Source organism: Aulostomus chinensis, chromosome 2 (genome assembly GCF_037954235.1).
Source record: "Aulostomus chinensis isolate RoL2024-O1b breed Wild chromosome 2, RoL_Achi_v1.0, whole genome shotgun sequence".
In the NCBI taxonomy this organism is placed as follows: domain Eukaryota; kingdom Metazoa; phylum Chordata; class Actinopteri; order Syngnathiformes; family Aulostomidae; genus Aulostomus; species Aulostomus chinensis.
The window spans coordinates 24,059,732-24,079,837 of record NC_141321.1 but is presented as its reverse complement, the minus strand read 5'-3'; the positions used below and the strand labels follow the sequence as shown (position 1 = coordinate 24,079,837).

The 20,106-nt window shown below is 40.6% G+C and overlaps 2 protein-coding genes across 2 annotated transcripts; both read left to right on the top strand.

Moving 5' to 3' along the window:
- The first annotated feature begins 1,665 nt into the window (after window positions 1-1,665).
- Window positions 1,666-8,917, top strand: srgn (serglycin). Its single transcript, XM_086186000.1, has 4 exons — window positions 1,666-1,801; window positions 3,648-3,789; window positions 8,462-8,616; window positions 8,703-8,917. Exons 1-4 carry the CDS (start codon window positions 1,747-1,749, stop codon window positions 8,807-8,809), a joined length of 459 nt encoding a protein of 152 aa, XP_086042126.1. The 5' UTR covers window positions 1,666-1,746; the 3' UTR covers window positions 8,810-8,917.
- A 1,285-nt stretch (window positions 8,918-10,202) lies between these two features.
- On the top strand, window positions 10,203-19,674 carry vps26a (VPS26, retromer complex component A). The gene is made up of 9 exons (XM_086185987.1): window positions 10,203-10,338; window positions 11,943-12,092; window positions 12,624-12,699; window positions 15,223-15,379; window positions 15,639-15,803; window positions 15,916-16,022; window positions 16,141-16,242; window positions 17,275-17,384; window positions 17,497-19,674. The coding sequence occupies exons 1-9, from the start codon at window positions 10,336-10,338 to the stop codon at window positions 17,611-17,613; spliced, it is 987 nt and encodes a 328-aa protein (XP_086042113.1). The 5' UTR covers window positions 10,203-10,335; the 3' UTR covers window positions 17,614-19,674.
- The last annotated feature ends 432 nt before the right edge of the window (window positions 19,675-20,106 follow it).

Sequence of the window (20,106 nt, the reverse complement as noted above, 5' to 3'; positions counted from 1 at the left end):
CCCCCCCCTTGCTCTATGGAACGACACACACTCTGACATGCGTCATTGATGCATACAACTCTAATGAAGGCCTGCGCATGAAAGTGCTGGGGGCCAAAAGTTTGCTTTGGTGGAGGTATGTGTCCTGAGTTTAGTTCTGCCTCAAAAGTTTTCACTCATTGCTTGTGCACTCAAAGTTAATGCGAAGGAAAAAAAAAACAAACCTTTGGCATTCCTTAAACAAAGAGTTCAAAAGTGAAATTCACATATTCTACTTTGCAACATGCAATTCTGCAACACATTTCTGAAAAAGTACGACACACTGTTCTTTTTAATAATGTTATTCAAAAATATAATCACTTACAATCCTTTAGAAACACTTTGCAACAGTTCATAATGAACACCAATTAGCTTAGCGCTCAACTCTCTTGTGAGAACTTTTTATATATGGACGCCAGTCATGGGAGTGAGAGGAAGAGAGAGACAGAGGATGAGGAGAACCCCACACCATGGGGGAGGGAGGGGGGGCCACACACAAGGGGGAAAAGAGAATGAGAGAATCAGCTAATATCTCAAAACAGCAATGCATATGACCTGTGGGGTCATAACAGGAGCAGTGTGCTCACATTCTCCATCACCGTGTGGAATGGAAATGGCTCAGCAGATGACATGAAGGGGCCAAGCACTTGGGCTGAAGGAAATGATAATCAGAGAAACCCTCCCTTCAATAGAGCCAAATATCTATCAAGAGCACAACTTTTTCCCCCAAAACAAGTTATACCTTGAGGTAGTGAGGGCTCCCCCTCATCGGTAAGGTCCATGTTTGTAATTACAACTCTCCTTGTGTGTCTTTTAACACACAGAGCTGCACAAACTGGTTTCCTCAAAAACGTCTGACCCATCAGATGTCACACAAAAATGACAAAATAGTATAACTACCACTACTATTACTACTACAACTACCACTGAAAATAACGATAATAATAATTGTTTCATCATTATCATTATTCTCATCAACGCCACAGGGTTAACTGTTAAAAAAGAAAGTGAACATGAAGTAAAAACGCTGTTTCATATTCAGGATCCCTAGCTATTATATTTTTTTCCCATCATTTTCTCATGCCTCACTCCCCTGGTTTGTTCTAAACAGCTGCTCGCACTTGAAATTAGGACTTGTGGTAATTTAATTTAAGACTTTAAAAAATTACAATTTAAATCATATTTAATGTAAAAAAAACAACAACCTTTCCTTTCATGGCTATTTAACTTTTAGTTTTTTGTCATGTTTATCTTGATATATGTCTTTGTATTGCATCACAATGACTGTGTTGTACACCTCGATAGAGACAAATAAATTCATGAATTATTTAGACCAGTCAAGCTTATATCCTGTTTTCAAATTCCTCAAAATCTTACATTACCATGGTAATAAACGATTGAAACTTCTCTTATTGCGAAAGAAAATAATCCCGCAGCCAATTAATAACTGAATTAATAACTCTCATTCCTCGCGATCTAATTATTGTCGCAGATAAATTTTTTTCTAGGCCACTGACTCTGAACCTGAGGTACGACATAATTAAAAGCAAAGTTTCCTCTGAGAATGTTCAGACACTTTTTTAGAAGACGACCTCGCAGGAAACCGTGACGCACCGGGAGGGTAGAGTTTTATCGGAGGGCGTTAACTTTCTCAAGCACTTAAACTTCAGCACGCAAACAAGCTTCATTTTTTTCTCCTAGTTGATAGACAGAAAACCACATCTGAGAATGAAATTCATCCTGTTCTTCATTGTGTGTAACTACGCCATAATCAACGCACACGGTAAGAAATAAATGTTTTATTATACGTTTAAATATTCCTGACTTTTGTTGAAAACACATCTACTGACATCTTTTTTTAATGTTTGCCTCCCGGTGTCAGCTTTGCTGGAGATTCTCAGGACGATGGAGTGTAACGTCACATATTTGAATACATTCAATTTTATTACCAAGCTCTGCCCATTGAGACTTGTTGACATTTGGAGCGTTTCGGGGAACTCTAGGACGCAAGTCGGGGAGTCTGCTTGAGAAAAGCATTCATATGAACTGGTTAACTGTTGAGTTTCACCATTACACATGTGAGCTGCCATTTCTAAAGATATTGTATTCAAATCCACAATTATTATTGAAGGTTTTATTTGTTCTTTTAGATCACCAAGATAAATTTCATTTACCTGGCAAAAATGCGCTTAATGTACTTTGGGTTTCTTTTTCCCCCTGAGCCTCAGTCCGTAGTCCTTTTTATGCGAAGAGAATCTTAGTGTATTTTATGTGAAGACCTTTGGCCTGAGAAACACACATATTCATCCATCCATCCATCCATCCATCCATTGTTTTCCGCTTATTCCTACATGAAGGGTCGCGGGGGGGCGGGGGGCGGGGGGCTGGAGCCTATACCAGCGTCAACGGGCAATATTCATAATTTTCATCATAAGAATGTGATGATGAAGGGTATAATAATAAGTAAAAGACACCACAAAAGTCACCCACGCACACAAGAAATCAAGAGCCCAAAATCTTTGAGGGCCACACATGACAGCACTCAGCTCAAGGCAGCTACTGACACTTACATTCTGCTTTACATACTCAGCTAATGATAATGATTAGTGGCTTCAGGTTTGTTCAAGTGCATTCCATCACTAACTTAACAAGCCAGGGGAAGTTTCCCTGCCAAAACACACACACACACACCCACACACACACACACCCACACACCCACACACACACACACACACACACACACACACACACACACATTTTATTCTATTTTACAGATTCATAGAAGTCAAAAAGTTATGGGCAGCCACACCACTCATCATCTAAAACCTGTCATAGAACCTAGGAAACACACTTTAAGAGACTTCTGACAAGATGGACTTCCATCACCTGTTCTCATTGATCAGTAGATGGATGATCGCCCCCCCCCTTTGTAAGACAATGTGGTGTGGCGTGGTTGTGGGGTCATCATGTATAAACCATCTCATGTATGTTAATGATGTAGGTGCCATACCTCTTTACTGTGCACGCTCCTCAAAGCCTGCTTGAACAGAAGCAGTACGACAACAAAACCATGAAGCAAACAAACAAAACCATGAAACAAACAAACAATGGAACATATTTGGCCCACATCATCGAAGCATATGTTCCATGTGCTTCGATGATGAGCCCTTTTTAGAGGTTATGGTACTATCTTTTTTAAAGTATGTTGGTATTATGACTACATTTTATTTTATTAGAGAGGATTTCTCACATTTTATATTTTTTGGGTGGAAAAACTACGTAAATTCCATTAATCCCCACACCACAGCCTAACATAGCTGGTTAGTTTGCCAACCTGCGTGTCTCAAAGCGATGGCTGGATTTTCTCATGCCCAGTGGTTGAGAAACACAGCTGGAGTTCTGAGAAATATAAACAGCTCTGAAGCCCAATTGGCCAACGATCAATTTAGTCTACTGCAGAATAATGTAACATCTTGAGACACTCTAAACATGGATGAGTAATGGTCACACTGAGCTGATCCACATAAGCTACCACCTGTTGCCCAAGAATAGTATTGCTTAGCAAAGGTTGCATTAAATGCTGCGTGAAAAGAAGGAGCCTTAATGGAAACTTTTTCTCTGTCCAAAAGGAGCACCTGCAACTGCTTCATACAAGTTTGTTAGGTGCCTTCCTGATGGCAACCAGGCAAACTGCCAGACTCAAAAAAGTCCAGATATCCAATGGACTCCAGACCTTCCAGTCAGATTGCCGGCCTCAACTGCAGAGTCTCTGTGAGTATTCAAGTTCACCTCAGTGTACAAAAGACAAAAGAACACAGTCATCAGGGGAGTAATATAATGTGCTCTTGTCAGATAAATGCACACTTTGAGTATAGAAATGCTGATTCTGCACTGCTCAGTTACTTTGGTCGACAGCAGTACCGACAATAAAGCGGTCTTGGTGTGTGTTTGTAAATGTGAGTTTGGCCGCCAAGAGAATCCAAAATAGAAGACAGGAGGGGAAAAAAGAGGAGGAGCACCAGGCAAGAAAGTTAGAGCAAGAATGTGCTCTTGTGTTGTCTCATCAGAGAGTTCAGGCTCCAACACAGAAACATTTTCGAATAAGTACAAAATAAAACTCCAACATATTTAATCAGTCAAAAAATGCAAAAGTACGATGGACGTGCATTTCTGATTATCAATATCGATAAGTTTACTCAAACATTTCCTCTTCCTGCTGATTCGTGTGTTTGTGGTTTACTCAGTCGCAATAACCTTCTTGAAATATTAAGATATCAGAGGACGTGAAGGCTAAAACCCACACCCAGCATTGCTTGCTTTCAAGTCTCTCTCACACCATCTGCCTCTTGTCCGCTGAATATAAATGAATCTCTTTAATTTGGACCAGGACTGCGTGAAGTGACACCATCATGCCTTCTATCGCTCACCGACATTGACTTTAGATCACAACATCATCCATGTTAAGACTATTAGACGTGTACGTAATGTGTCTGTGGATGTCTGGGATTGGCCGATTGGGCTAGCAAGCCATCAGCTATTATGTCTGCGTTGTCCCAGTGCACACATGGATAAGCCAAAACAGAACACATTTGCAATCAAATCATTCCTTTGAGAGAAAAAATAAAAGGAGCCACCGGAACAAAAAAAGTGGGTTAATTCAGTTGAAATAAATTTGGGAATAAAAGTTCATGTGTCAAAGTGATTTCAAGCCTTTTATTTTTCAGATTTCTAAATATTTAGCCCATGAACATATGCTTGCTGTCTTGCTGGTAGGACTTGCTCTGAAAGAGGTTAAGACACATCACTATTCTGCCATGTCTCACAGCCCACAAGACTCAGCTAGACAGCGAGTGACACTTTTGAATTTGCCAAGACAGTTTTTGAATTTTCATCTTACATTTTTTTTTAATTACAAATTTCTTTTAATCATGATTAAAAAAACCTCTTTGTGGCAGTGTCATTTTTGCAAACAAATTTATTACATTGGTTATGATATGTCATAGACGCATAGCTCAGAGGTAGAGTGGCTGTCTAGCAACTGAAGGGTCACTGACCCGTAATGGATAAGTGGTATAGAAAATGGATGGATGGATGGATGGGTGGGTGTTTTGTAATATTTATAGCTTTGTTTTAATGATTCAATTTATCAGTCTTATTTAAAAAAAAAAACTGATCTAGATTGTTCCATTAAGTTTCCCATCAACTTCAAAGCTGAGAACCCTCTGGAATTAATGAGTCAAGAAAAACTTTGTGTGGGTGTGTGTGTGTGTGTGTGTGTGTGTGTGCGTGCGTGTGTGTGTGTGTGTGTGTGTGTGTGTGTGTGTGTGTGTGTGTGTTGTATGTACTTAGTTTTTGTTACCAGGAGAGCTTGGAGACCTTTTGGTAAAGTCAATAAAATTAACATTTAACAGGACCCCCAAGATGTAAGATCGGTTTTAAAGTGGCAAAATTGTAACTTTGAGGTTGGGGGGGGGGGGGGGGGGGGCTGTTCACTATGAATGCTCCTTTCAGTCAATGTGATTGCCTAGCAAGGGCAGCTGCACAAAGCTTTGTGTACGTGTGTGTCCTTGCGTGTGTATGTGTAGGTATGTATGTATGTAATCAGGAAGTGTGTATCACAGTTTCTGCCTCAGTTTCCCCTTTAATGTGCCTTTTTCACTGACAATGATCCTATCAGTGTATGACCACAAGCTCAGAAAAAGGAACCTTGAAATGAACACACAAATTTAGCTGTCACCAATCTGTTGAAACCTGAGAGTGGTTCCAAAGGCTTTAGCTGTAGCACGTGCACTCTTTACATAATCAAACCATTTTAATTTACAATAACAAGGTCACAGTAAAGTTCAGCTCAGCCTCAACCAGAATAGCCATGACCATGGTATGACTTCATACTGATTTCAACAGAATTGAAGTTGTCAATAGTCGATTCTAGGAACTAGCTGGAATGAACAGATTTAGGAGACACGAGAGAGCAAGTGGAGAAAGCTGTAGGAACAGAGTGAGTTCAAACATTTAGCTTCTATGGACTGTTATCAGGCCTCCTACGTCAGTGGAATTGCATCAAAACACAAGAACGCGAGCAACAGCCCTCCCTCTTGTCAGCTCGCCTCGAACAGGAAACCCGATGGAAGTGTAGAGAGGAAGTGGGCTGTGACGCCTAGTGGGCTGCTGTTTCTGGTTGATTGTTTAGTTTCTGCATGTGTGCCATTCTGCTCTCATTCCCTGTTTGATAAGTCACAGAATGAAAACATGGAGAAAAAAAATTAAAGTGAGACATTTACCAGTTTCTCTTCTGTAAAAAATAAAAAACAACAAAAGGTATTACAGTGTGTTCCTGTATTTTAGCCCAGTCAAACCCACCTTTGACAAACATTACTTTCCACCCCATTGGAAACACAAACTGACTTACACTTCTAGTTGATCATAAAGTCTTGAGTATAAAACACATTTTTAATTAAATACATTAAAGCAGTACTTGACGTTTATGGCAACTAACAAAAGTAAAACTCCATCTCCGTCCATCCATCCATTGTCTACCACTCATCCTGTTTGGGGGGGGGGGGGGGCTGGAGCGCCTGTCCTGGCAGCCTTCAGGTGAGAGGCAGGGTTCACCCTGGACAGGTCACCAGTCCATCACAGGGCCAACACATAGAGACAGACAACCATTCACACTCACAGTCACACCTACGGTCAATTTAGAGTATCAATCAGCCTCGTCCTCTCTTGATGTCTTTGGACTGTGGGAGGAAGCTGGAGTACCTGGAGAGAACCATCTTGTTGTGAGGTGACAATGCTAACCACTGCCGCCCCAAAAGTAAAGCTATCCAAAAAAATGTTGTTAAAAAAACTCTCAATTTCAAGCTATTATAACTCTTCCAGTTCAGTGCTACCACAACAAGAAGGGCTTAAGTGGGTTATGGTTTTTTTGTGTTTTTGGTTTTTTTGCTCAAATCAAAGACTTTTTGGTTTACTGAGCATTCCACTGGATAAGGAGTTACTAGACATCTGTGTGTGGGAACTTGAAATATGTCAAATACACCTTTTGGTTGAAGCATCACTTGATTTGAAGCCCTGTACAGGGCTCTAATGTTACATTACCAGGCTGGAATGGCTGTGCATGTCAATAGAACAACACTGTAATTATTTTTGTCTAATTGTACAGGTTCACCCTGTTGTCTTGTCATACAGGCTGGCCTAGAAAAAGACATGCTGTCCTTACCTGTCTTGTACTCTTGCCGATCATTCACTCATCCACCCAACTCCACCCAACTCAGTCAAATTGCGCAAATTGTCGTGTGCTTGTCCCTGTGTTATTTGTCCTCCTTTTGTTCTGATTATTATGCTGACCTCATATGATGTGCTTAGCGCGTCCATGACAGGAGTCCATATGAACTCTCCTCTTTTGTGGTATTCAAAACCTTATGTGAGTAAATTTGCTGAAAGCTCAGTGTTAATGTACATCATTTCGCATGGCGCAAACAAAAGCTCCTGAGTTCTGTTTGAAGCCAGTATTTGTTTTCTACTTTCTGTCTCTTTCAGTCAGATCCTCTGTTCAATTACTTTAATTCAGCCTTATTCATTTGGATGCTGCTGTGTAGTTTTTTTTTTGTTGGATGAATGAATATCAACTTCTTCATTTTCATCTACATTTGGGTCCTCCTGCTTTACCCGTACTAATATAAAATGAATATGAAATTGATGTATTTGGGCGGCACGGTGGTGCAGTGGTCAGCACTGTGGCCTCACAGCAACAAGGTTCCAGGTTTGAGTCCCAGCTCCAGCACAGGATCTCTCTGTGTGGAGTCTCCATGTTCTCCCTGTTCCTGTGTGGGTTCTCTCTGGTACTCCAGCTTCCTCCCACAGTCCAAAGACATCAAGAGAGGACGAGGCTGATTGATACTCTAAATTGACTGTAGGTGTGACTGTGAGTGTGAATGGTTGTCTGTCTCTACGTGTTGGTCCTGTGATGGACTGGTGACCTTTTCCAGGGTGAACCCCGCCTCTCGCCTGTTGACGCTGGGATAGGCTCCACCCCCCCACGACCCTTAATAGGAATAAGCAGAAGAAAATGGATGGATGGATGGATTTATTTGCTGGTGTTTCCTTCCTTGCTTCCTCCTCCTGCTGCAGCTGGTTCAAGGTTTCAAGGAAAGATTGAAACAGAAAAGACATCTTGCATGTTTCTTATCTTAATTAAATTAAATAGCAAGAGAAAAAAACAGTTCCTTGAGAAAAAAATAAAAAACAGGATTTGCACTGAACTGATACATAAAATTTCAAAGTATGTAAATCAAAATCAAGTCTTTATCATTTTGCTCTTGTAGATATCCAGCCAACATGTTTTTGGTAAAAAAAAGTTCTTGGCTGTTACACACGTGCTAAAGTTAAGCAGTGTCATTAATAACGATCATTAACATTCTTCACTTTGTCTTTCTGATTCTAGAGGGGCAGAGCCTGAGCAGGGCGAAGAGACAAAATCACTGCAGCACAGTGGCATTCAAATGTCATCTTGGTTTAGCCAAAATGATGAAGGTTCTGGTAATTCTGTTGAGCAGTTTGCTGAACAGTCTGGGGATATGGCGACTGACCAAATGAATGGTAATTTAAAACCAGTTCAGAGATGTATGCATGCAGTACTATTCTATAGCCTGTCAGCTGATCTAACCTTGTTTCTCTGCTTCTAGATGACGAGGATCAGACAAGTGATGTGGTCCTGAGGTCAGCCAGATCTCTGGATGAGTATGATCTAATAGAGAGTGAGCTGCAGGAGGAAGACTTCATGCTGATATAAAACATACTCATATACGCCTGCAAACACACACACACACACACACACACACACACACACACACACACACACACACACACACACACACACACACACACACACACACACCCTGTCTCATCGTATAGCAAAACATCCTCTCCTGGTGATAACAGTGTATAATACACACATGCAGTTTATCCTGGCGATCACTTTCTCTTGTGTTGTTTTTTTTTTTTAAAAAGAAGTTGAAACAAGTTTCTAATATAAATTTTGAAATATGTTTAATAAAACAGTTATTTTAGAGACACATAAGGCAAGTGTTCCATGAAACACTCAAAAAGAAGACTTATTTATTTCTATTGATCCCTTTGTCTCAAATGCAGTGTCACCTTATGCATTTATTATCTGTAAGGATGAAGTAGAGAATCTTGTACTATCAAAGCCCCCATCTCAACGTACTCGCTGTTTTCTGATTTGCATTTGAAATACTTATTAAAGGATTTGGAGCAACATGCCTGTCCCGTTATCTGTTTCTCATCTCATAGGCACTCTGTCAGTTTTTGAATTACCTCTTTGACAGCTTTCACGAGCTGATAGCAATATACAATTGCTCATGGTAGAATTGCTATGAAGGCTGTAACTGTGTATGTACTTTTCCCATCCAAAGAGATTACAGTGTGTGTGTAATGAGCACAAACTAAATGGACGTGCAAGGATTTATACAATGTTATTTAAGATCATAAGAATATGAAGTTTGACATCGTCCTGAAATCATATCCATGACATGACAATGAAGATGACAACAGGAAGTGCAGCAAAATTACACCAGGTGTTATTAAAGTTCCTGGTTTTAACCACTTTTTCAAAATCAATATATACATCATTGCCCCAAAATGGGACATCAGTGGAAATCCCAAAAGTAATCTTGAACAACATTAGTAAACTATTATTGAAAGCCAGAGTTTGCTTTTAAGGTTTTCAAGGTTTGCTTTCCACCTGCTGCAGCTACAATAACATGCTGTGGATGCAGTGATGCTTCAGCATTAAAGTTATAATCAAATGATGACATAAATAATGGGACCAAACCAGCATAAACAACTTAACTTCTACATCTTGTATGATGTGTAATTTTTCATGATGGACTGTTAATGGAGTTTTTTTTTATTTAAATAAAGGATCTAGATATTTTATTTTTTCTCATAATTCTTATCTGGATTGTTTTTTTGTCTCTTCCAGCTCAAGTGTAGATGAACTTCAAAGTGACTGACCTCAGAGCTGAGTTTTAAATCGGAATCAACCAACGATTAAAAAAAACCCTTATTTTTTAGCTCAAATTGATATTTCTTCATAAAGACTTGAATGGGTTCTATTCAAGTTATTCAGAAAGGTGTCCAAATATATTCAGATTTGTGATTCGGGTCTCATGAGCGTTCCTCCCCACCTACATCCACATGACCCGAGTCACATGACGGTAACCCTTCATGCTACCTCCTGGTTCAGACTGGTTACTCGAAGCGAGGCTAGCTGTTAGCTGTGTCTAGACGGCCGAGATGGTGAGTCGAAAAGCAGACCCCATGTTTACGATCTGTTATATTGACTCCAGATAGTTTATTCATTTGTAATATCTTGCATGTAAAATGGCTTCCTGTTTGGTTTGGCAGCTTTGGTTACTGATTTTATCCTGACAGGAAAGCTAGCAAGAATGGCCAGTGAATTAGCAAAGTTAACTACGAGGCCGCCTCTAGTCTGTCAGTGGTATTTTGGCTGGTCAACGGCCCAGCAGCAACTTGATGTGGGGGTAAATAATTGAAGTAGCGTAACACAGTCGCCGGTTATTCGCGTTAACTTAACCGGGAAATCACCTGTGGCAACATTCGCTAATGTTGCAGGCGGCTAATGGTTATGTTGACCGGTCAGACGGGCTAATGTTAGGTTGAATTAGGGTTACAGCTTTTGTAAATATATCATTCAGTGTTCATGATTGAACGACTCGTCACTTTAAAAAAGCATGCATAATTATTTGGTTTCATTTCAGCAAGCAGGACTTCATTACAGTTACATCTGTAAGTGTTACCCACTGACTAAGCTTGTGTTTTGGGGGTTACCATCTCCTTAGCCTCGATTTATTTAGAGGTGGCCGTCTAGCTGGACTGAAAACGCCCCTCTCATTGGAATCATGACTGAAAGCATCTCACTCCCACCCAGCCAGTCGGTGAATGGTGGTGATGGTCATTCCTCCACACTTGCTGCTACTGCATATTTCCTGTTTTGCTTCAGAAAGTAATGCAGTTGTGCAGCTACTCATGAGTAATTGGTTTAAGAGTGGAAAGAATGTATGTTTTGTTTCCTGTAACATGGATGGTGAGTGAGATATTGTGAGGATTCACATGGTAAATATCTTCAGACTTTGTGTCTGGACCAAGACTAAACCAGCTGGGATGCACATACATACTGGTTAATTTCTCATTAAACACCAATCTGGGGGGGTGATGCTAGACTGTAATGCTGACTTGAAACATAGTATATTTTGAATAATGTGTGAAAGATTTGGAAGTAAGGAGGTTTGGTTAAAAAGCTGATGCTTCGACGTATGAAATGTGTGTCATGCCTCAGTGTTTGAATAATGTCTGAATGAATGAGACCTAAAACACACTTGAGAGTGTAAACATTTAGAAAAATACTTGGTGTATGTAGTTAGAAAACGGGGAAAGGGGTTAGTTAGGATGTATGTGACTTAAAAATTTAAATAATTTAAAAATGTAAAAAAATGTTGAACTTGTGAAGGGAGTTTCTTGTCGAGAAAATGATTAATGGGTCAGAATGATAAACTAGTAATACCACATTGCAGTTGCACTCCCATGTGTAATTATTTCTGTCACTCCAACCATTGACCTTCAAATATTTCAAGCTCATTCAAGAGTTCCTTTAAGGCATTCCTACTGTATTGCCATCGTGTCAGGTGGACTCAATCAACAAATCTTTTAAGTTCATTTCTCACAATCATTCTTCCTCTTCAAGTTTAGCACACAGTCAAGACATTTATTCCTAAACCTGTCCGTGGTGCTACCCAAAGGTGTAGTCTGCTAGATCCCACATTTTTTGCAGTGAATTGGCTGTCGTCTCCAATTTAGTGTCCCATGTTGTGTTCTGTTTCCAGAGTTTCCTAGGGGGTTTGTTTGGGCCGGTGTGTGAGATAGATGTACTGCTGAACGATGCAGAAAGCAGAAAGACAGCTGAGTTGAAGACAGAAGATGGGAAGGTGGAAAAACATTACCTTTTCTACGATGGAGAGTCTGTGTCTGGAAAGGTAAACTAAGAATGAGTCATATTGAGAGCTCCACAAAGATCAGGAGGACACACACACACACACATACACACAAGGCCTGGTGCATTTGTTCTGTCACTGTAGTAATAGTTAGCGGCAAATGGGCTGTGTTTATACGGTCCTTTTCTCCACAGTGCTAATACTGTATCGACTTATTTCAATGTCCACACCCACTCATACACTCATGTATCATCCGATGTCAGTCCAGTATTAATACTGCCATTTGCTGATTGGCTTGCAGTTCACCAACGCTGCAGTCAAATATAAGACAACATGGAATTTGGGAAAAATGAAACAGTATCTGAAAGAAATTGAAGAGTATGTCTTAAATCATACAAATTATTAGTTAAATGCAAGTATAAATTATGCAAATACATCACCATCACAGACAATTTTTGTATTCAACAAAGGGATGATTTCTTTGTCACATTTAGAGCAATTGGAATACTGTGAAATTATTGTGACAACATGCTCATCGGTTCTTAAGATACTCCATAATTGTTTCTTCTCCAGGTCAATCTAAACGTGAAGCAGGGAGGAAAAAGACTGGAGCACCAGGGCATCCGCATTGAGTTTGTCGGACAGATAGGTGAGCATGATTGAAGGGCTGCATTTGTCATTTTATTACATCATTCTATTTTCCATTCTTTTGCAAGCGGTATTAAGAGGTAACTGTTCCTCTTAAACTGCTAACCTGAAATTGGGTTGCAGAGGAAGCGGGTCTAGCAGGGAACTCCAAGTTTCCCTGTCCCTGGCCACATCGACCAGCTCAGTAAAAGGATTTTTAGAAATGTTGGCCAACTGAAAAGTATGAACATTAAAAGTATGAGCATGTACAGCACTCAATACTTCGTTGGGGCTCCTTTTGCCTGAATTACTGCAGCGATGCGGTTTGGCATGGAGTCGATCGGTCTGTGGCTCTGCTCAGGTGGTATGAGACCCAAGGTTGCTCTGATAGTGGCCTCCAGCTCTCCTGCACTGTTGGGTCTGGCGTGTTGCATCTTCCTCTTCACAACCTTAACGCCATAGGTTTTCTATGGGGTTAAGGTCAGGCGAGTTTGCTGGCCAATTAGGAACAGGGATACCATGGTCCTTAAACCAGGTACTGGCAGCTTTGGCACCAATGGCAGGTAGCAAGTCATGAAGCTGCTCTAAAACTTCCTGGTAGACGGCTACATTGACCACGGACCTCAGAAAACCCAGTGGACCAACACCAACAGATGACATGGCACCCCAAACCATCACAGACTGTAGAAATTTTACACTGGACCTCAAGCAACGTGGATTCTGTGCCTCTTATCTCTTCCTCCAGACTCTGGGACCTTGATTTCCACAGGAAATGCAAAATTTACTTTCATCAGAGAACATAACTTAGGACCGCTCAGCAGCAGTCCAGTCCTTTTTGTCTTTAGCCCATCCAGGACGCTTCTGACACGGTCTCTTGTTCAAGAGTGGCTTGACACAAGGAATGCGACAGCTGAAACCCATGTCTTGCACACGTCTATGCGTGGTGGTTCTTGAAGCACCGACTCCAGCTGCAGTCCTCTCTTTGTGAATCTCCCCCACATTTTTGAATGGGTTTTGTTTCACAATCCTCTCCAGGGTGCAGTTATCCCTATTGTTTGTACACTTTTTCCTACCACATCTTTTCCCTCCCTTCGCTTCTCTATTAATGTGCTTGGACACAGAGCTGTGTGAACAGCCAGCCTCTTTAGCAATGACCTTTTGTGCCTTGCTCTCCTTGTGCAAGGTGTCAGTGGTCATCTTTTGAACAACTGTCAAGTCAGCAGACTTCCCCATGATGGAGCCTACAGAACTAGACTGAGTGACCATTTAAAGGCCTTTGCAGGTGTTTTGAGGTAAATAGCTGATTAGAGTGTGGCACCGGGTGTCTTCAATATTGAACCTTTTCACAATATTCTAATTTCCTGAGACACTGAATTTGGGATTTTCATTAGTCGTCAGTTATAATCATCAAAATTAAAAGAAAGAAACGCTTGAAATATATCAGTCTGTGTGGAATGAATGCATACTTTATACAAGTTTCACTTTTTGAATGGAATCAACTTTTTCCTGATATTCTAATAATATGACCAGCACCTGTAGATCCCTGAACCGCCTCAACTGGCTCTCTGTCACGCAAAGGAACCACGTCACAGTCCAGCAGTCCGTCACAGATGACTGAGCTTCACCGAGCGATCTTATTCTATCCAGAATGAAATAGCTGAAGATGCGTGACGTGTTTAGCTGAACTACTCATAGAACCACTATTCTTAGGATGGTGCCATTTTAGATTTAAACTCTGAAGTTTTCTGAAGCTTTCCTCTTCATAGAGCATGAAAACGTTTTACCTGCTCGAGTCCATCGAGCTTCATAGCAGGAAAAGTGTTGCCAGTTGATTTTCTCACGTGGCTAGGGGCTTGAACGGCACATGGCTGTCATGTGCAGGGTTACTGCCATAGTGGAGCTAAACCCTCCTCCAGTTGGTGGCGTTGAGTGAAGTTAACAAGGCTGATTATTATGGTTTTGTATTTCTCCTTCATGAACACCGTGTTTACAATATTATTTTTACCAGTCTTTGTTAACTCTGCATCTAAAATCATTTTGATCTCTCCAAAATGATATAACTACACAAACAAATTAATTTAGTAAATCTGCGAGGATTAGTTGACCATGAATCAACAATAAAAATCTGTGAAAAAACAAGCAAGATGCCAAGGCACTCTTCTTGTAATTAAAACTGCTTTAATAAATAAGTCAGTTCCTGATCGAACATAACATGTTGGCATGGTTTTGATTTTGATCATGAACTGGCTTATTTATTAAAGCGGTTTTTAATTATAAGAAGAGTGCCTTGGCATTTTGCTTGTTTTTCGAGATTACTGTCTTTTTATTTTTTGCCGAAGAGCACCTTCAAATTACTCTTTACTATCTGAACGCTGCAGCCCTCCAGTCCTTTCCATTTTGGAAAAAGAATTTTGGGGTTCAGGTCTGCCCTAATATTTTGCTCAGCGTCGCTATGATATTTGCCTGTTCCAGCATGTTTAACCGGTGTTTAATTATACCCCTATTCAGACTACCAGCCTCCCTAAATCCCTCCTCTATATTTCAGAGCTGTTCTCCGATAAAAGCAACACCCATGAGTTTGTGGATTTGGTGAAAGAGTTGGCTTTACCTGGAGAACTCACCCAGAACAGGAGCTACGACTTTGAGTTCATGCAGGTGGAGAAGCCCTACGAGTCCTATACTGGAGCTAATGTCAGACTAAGGTATTTATGACACGGAGTGGGATAAAGCCAATGGCACGTTTTATTTTATGTTTGAAAACAGTGTGCGTTTCGGTCCCTTTTGCTGTTTTCGATGGGCAGGAATCTTTCAGTATCATGCTGCATCAAAGCAACCTCAAAGCCTTTATGATTAATAAATAAATACATAGTATTTCATTTTTCTTAAAGAATAAAAGACAGAGAATGCGTCAGTGCGTGGCAGAATTGTTGCAGTTTGCTCATCTTTAAGTTGTTCTTGCAGGTATTTCCTCAGGGTGACAATAGTTCGTCGTCTGTCAGACCTAGTGAAGGAGTATGAGCTGATTGTCCACCAGTTAGCCACATACCCAGATGTCAACAACTCAATCAAGATGGAGGTTGGCATTGAGGACTGTCTCCACATTGAGTTTGAATACAATAAATCCAAGTAAGAACATTTTTGCTACTTTCGCGCTTTCTCTGTCAACTGTAAATCCAAACGGGAAGCGTTCATTCTTGATTAACCTTGGACTGCTTCTGTCTCTGCGTAACTCTGCTAGATACCACCTGAAGGATGTGATTGTTGGAAAGATCTACTTCCTGCTGGTCCGGATTAAGATCCAACACATGGAGCTACAGCTCATTAAGAAGGAGTTAACAGGGATTGGTGAGAACTCAGCACAGACCAACTTCATAGTAAATGGTCGAACTGCATTTCATCAAAGTCAGTTCTCTGTTAGACAATTTTTCTGACCACTGTAAATCTATTGCTGCACTCTTCTCAGGTCCCAGTACTACCACAGAGACTGAGACAGTTGCTAAGTATGAGATCATGGATGGAGCCCCAGTTAAAGGAGAATCCATCCCCATCAGACTCTTTTTGGCAGGTAACTTTTCCTCTGCTGGATACACACACACGCACACACGCTACAGGATAATTCGGCCGACGAGGGGTTTGATCATGAGGGCATTCCCAACTCAAGGCTAGTCAGGAGTGATTATCTCCATAAATGATCTGGTAGTTAGAAGCGGTAACAGATCCAAACTTAAACCATCCGATTCACTTGCAAACTCATCAGGACAGCACTATCATTTCAAACATTTTTTATTTTTTAGATTTGAATTAGGTTGATTATGTCAGTCCTTTCCCAGTCGACCCACACTAACCAATGACAAAGCGGCCATGGAGCAGCTGAAAGTGTTGTTTCAGAGTGTGTGCCCAAAGAGGAATCCCAGATGCTTTTTTAATCAGCGCTGCTGCCATTTTGGATTGAATACGTCAAACCAGCAGATAGTGACATCTACAGAATGACAAACAAGATGACCAAGAAGAAAATGATGCTTCATTCAGTTGCTTGATAAATATTATCATACCTCTCTGTATTAATCATGACAATTAAAACTCTTCCCCAGTTTGTACTGAAAAACCTGTAGTGACCTGAACATGAATACATCTGGACTAGTTTGGTTATTTTTCCCTCTGTGGGGTGTTACCAAGGTAACTGCCTGTATGGCGTCAGATCTGTCTCTGTTTGTGGACTTCTGCTTCCTCACGAGATCGGATGATAGATTTGACAGGAGGTGGGGCACTGCTGTAATCTTAATAAGATCTTGTACTATTATTTTCAAATCTTGTAATTTGACCTTTTAACGTGATCTCTCTTCTCTTCTCTTCTCTTCTCTTCTCTTCTCTTCTCTTCTCTTCTCTTCTCTTCTCTTCATTGTTCTGTTTTCCTTGTTATTCTAATATACAAAAGAAACAAAACTTGACAAGTTTACACATGCAGTTCTTACATTGAACACAGGGTGGAGTAGTTTTTGTGAGTCATGATGATGATGATGATGATGATACTTTCGTAAGACTTGTTCTCAGAGGACAAGTGAAGTAGCAGTATGTCACATTTTATGACTTTTTCCAGGATACGACTTGACCCCCACCATGAGGGATGTCAACAAGAAGTTCTCTGTACGCTACTTCCTTAATCTTGTGTTAGTGGATGAAGAGGACAGGAGATACTTCAAACAACAGGTGAACACACTAACACATAGCAATATTATCTTACTTCACTGAGGAAATATCTTTAATTTTCTGTCAGCGACGATCTTCATCTCCTCATTCATTTGTCTGCCTCTGTATTCAGGAGATTGTTTTGTGGAGAAAAGCTCCAGAGAAGCTTAGAAAAAGAAACTTCCACCAGCGCTACGAGTCTCCCGAATCCCGAACTCCACCTGTAAGTGCAGAGCAGCCAGAGATGTGAGAGCGACACTATGAACTGAAAAGGCACGCAGACACACCGCGACTCTACACTGCTGAACAGCCGGATGTGTGAGGGCTGCCCTCTCTCTCCCTGGACTGATACATATCTGTATACATGAACACACACACATACCTTTAGACATCTCCCTCTTTGTACATCACAGCCGCAAATGTGAGCTGCCATCACACCGTCACCCCTCCAGAACGGAAATGCGCCTGCATACAGACCCACAAGCATACAATTCCAGTCTGCTACATGTCAGGAGTGCAAATCAAACCAACCCAAGCAGCCACTATATTGATCTAGGAGCCTCAGACTGACAACATATATGCACACACAAGTGAAGCCATACAATCTCAGTTTGCTGAAGAAATAACAAAAACAGATGCAAAGATGAAAAAGAAGATGACCTCCACGCTATTTAACCCTTCCTCTACAACTGGAATCTGTTTGTGAATTGGACAGCGCTTACTTCGGATTCACTTTGGCATCCTCCTCTCCATGCCACCTACTAAATGGTGCTTTCTAGAGTTTGCATGGACCTGAGCAAAGGACATAATCTACTTACACACAGATATACACACACACTCTGTGTCATTTCACAGTACTTGACCTTAACTTATGATCATGTCATGGTGCTTTCATTCATCCATCTAGCAGGGAAATGCAGAATTGCCCAGTATATATAATTGTTGCAACAGTCCTTAAGCTGCTCTTTCTGTGGAAATATATGTTAAAATGAGAACCAGTTGTTCATCTTGTGATTTTAATTTGAATCATATATTTAATCAAAAATGGACATTGTTTTTGTTTAAATGACAAAGTAATTTCACTTGGTTCCGAGTCACAGCCCAACCTCATTTCATCCAAGAAAAATCAAAAAAATTTGATGAGACAGTTAAAAGATCCGAGAGGCTGTTAAAGCGATACACTACACTACGCTGTATTTTGCCTGACTCGAGTACTCACAAACAGGTGAAAATAGGCCCTGTCTGCTGTTTGGAGTCACAAAGAAGTGATGCAGGAGGGAAAAGCCATCTTTGTGAGCTCAAGCAACCTATTGGAGTGTAGCGGAAAGGAAAAATGAACTTTTTTGGATGAATTATCTCTTTAAACCCAATTGCTCAATATATGCTGTGCCCTTGTCTACAACTTCATTTGACGTCATCTTCTTAGATTTGGTGAAAGACAATAAAAACTGTCTGCGTTTACTGTGAATGGAGATTCATCCCAACGTGAGGCTGTCAATGGTTCAGATGAAAAACTGCTGCCACTGCCTTCTTGTCACTTTGATTTTCATAGGATGTTGAGCCTGTTTGTTTAGTTATACACAATACTGCTGTATGAAATGGCTCGTCTGCTACTGTAAGCACTGCAGTACCCACTGCGAACGATGCAGTATCAATATACTGTAAATCAAAAAAATGTGATGCCCAGACTGATGTTTTAGGTCCTGTGTTAAAGGCATGCAAACAGTAATGTGATGTTATCACCGGTCTCAGGGTGAATTTGCCCGTAACCTCTAATCTGTGACCAGTTATGCACTTCTCCCTCTTATGCTTAACTTTATTTAAAAAGGGCATGGAAATGAAACATCACTCAAGGAAAACCTCAGATCTCTTCAATCTGTAATGGAAACTACAGTGTCATTGATATGTTTTAATTGGATTCCCTAAGTACGTTGTTGCTTTTTATCTTCCATGTCCATGTCAAGACGCCATGTTATTTTTCATTTCATAAACTTATGAACTGACGTTTTCAATTGAACTTGTTTCTCTCTTTCTCCAGTCAACTCTTGAATGTCGAGTTTATCTATTTTCTGTATTTGTGGATAGTTTCATTTATTTGCAAGTACAGTTTTTCAAATACCTGTCCAGTAGGATCAGCTTGTACCTTCAAAGACAATGAATGACACACTTAAAAACCAAAACTATCTGCCCCACTGCATGTTAATCTTTACACAATGTTGAATCATGCCATCAGCGTGTGTGTGTGTATGATGATGTGTGTGTGTGTATATATATACACTAAATCCAAATATATATCGCAAAAAATGAATAAAGCACATTTATAATGAATATCTTGAACTCCTTTTTAAAAAAAGTAATTATTCATTATTGTGTGAGTAAGTAACTTAAAAAGCAACTCAATACCAATGAGTATACTCCATCCATCCATCCATCCATCCATTTTCTTCTGCTTATTCCTGTTAAGGGTTGTGGGGGGGCTGGAGCCTATCCCAGTGGCTACAGGCGAGAGGCGGGGTTCACCCTGGACGGGTCACCAGTCCATCACAGGGCCAACATAGAGAGACAAACATTCACACTCACAGCCACGCCTACGGTCAATTTAGAGCAGTGGTTCTCAAACTTTTTTCAGAGATGAACCCCCCTTAAAATATTTTTTTGGCAAGTACCCCCTGACACGCGCGAAACATTTTTGGTAGAAAATAAAGAGGTACAGTGCTGTGCCATCAGTGTCTGATTGATTAAA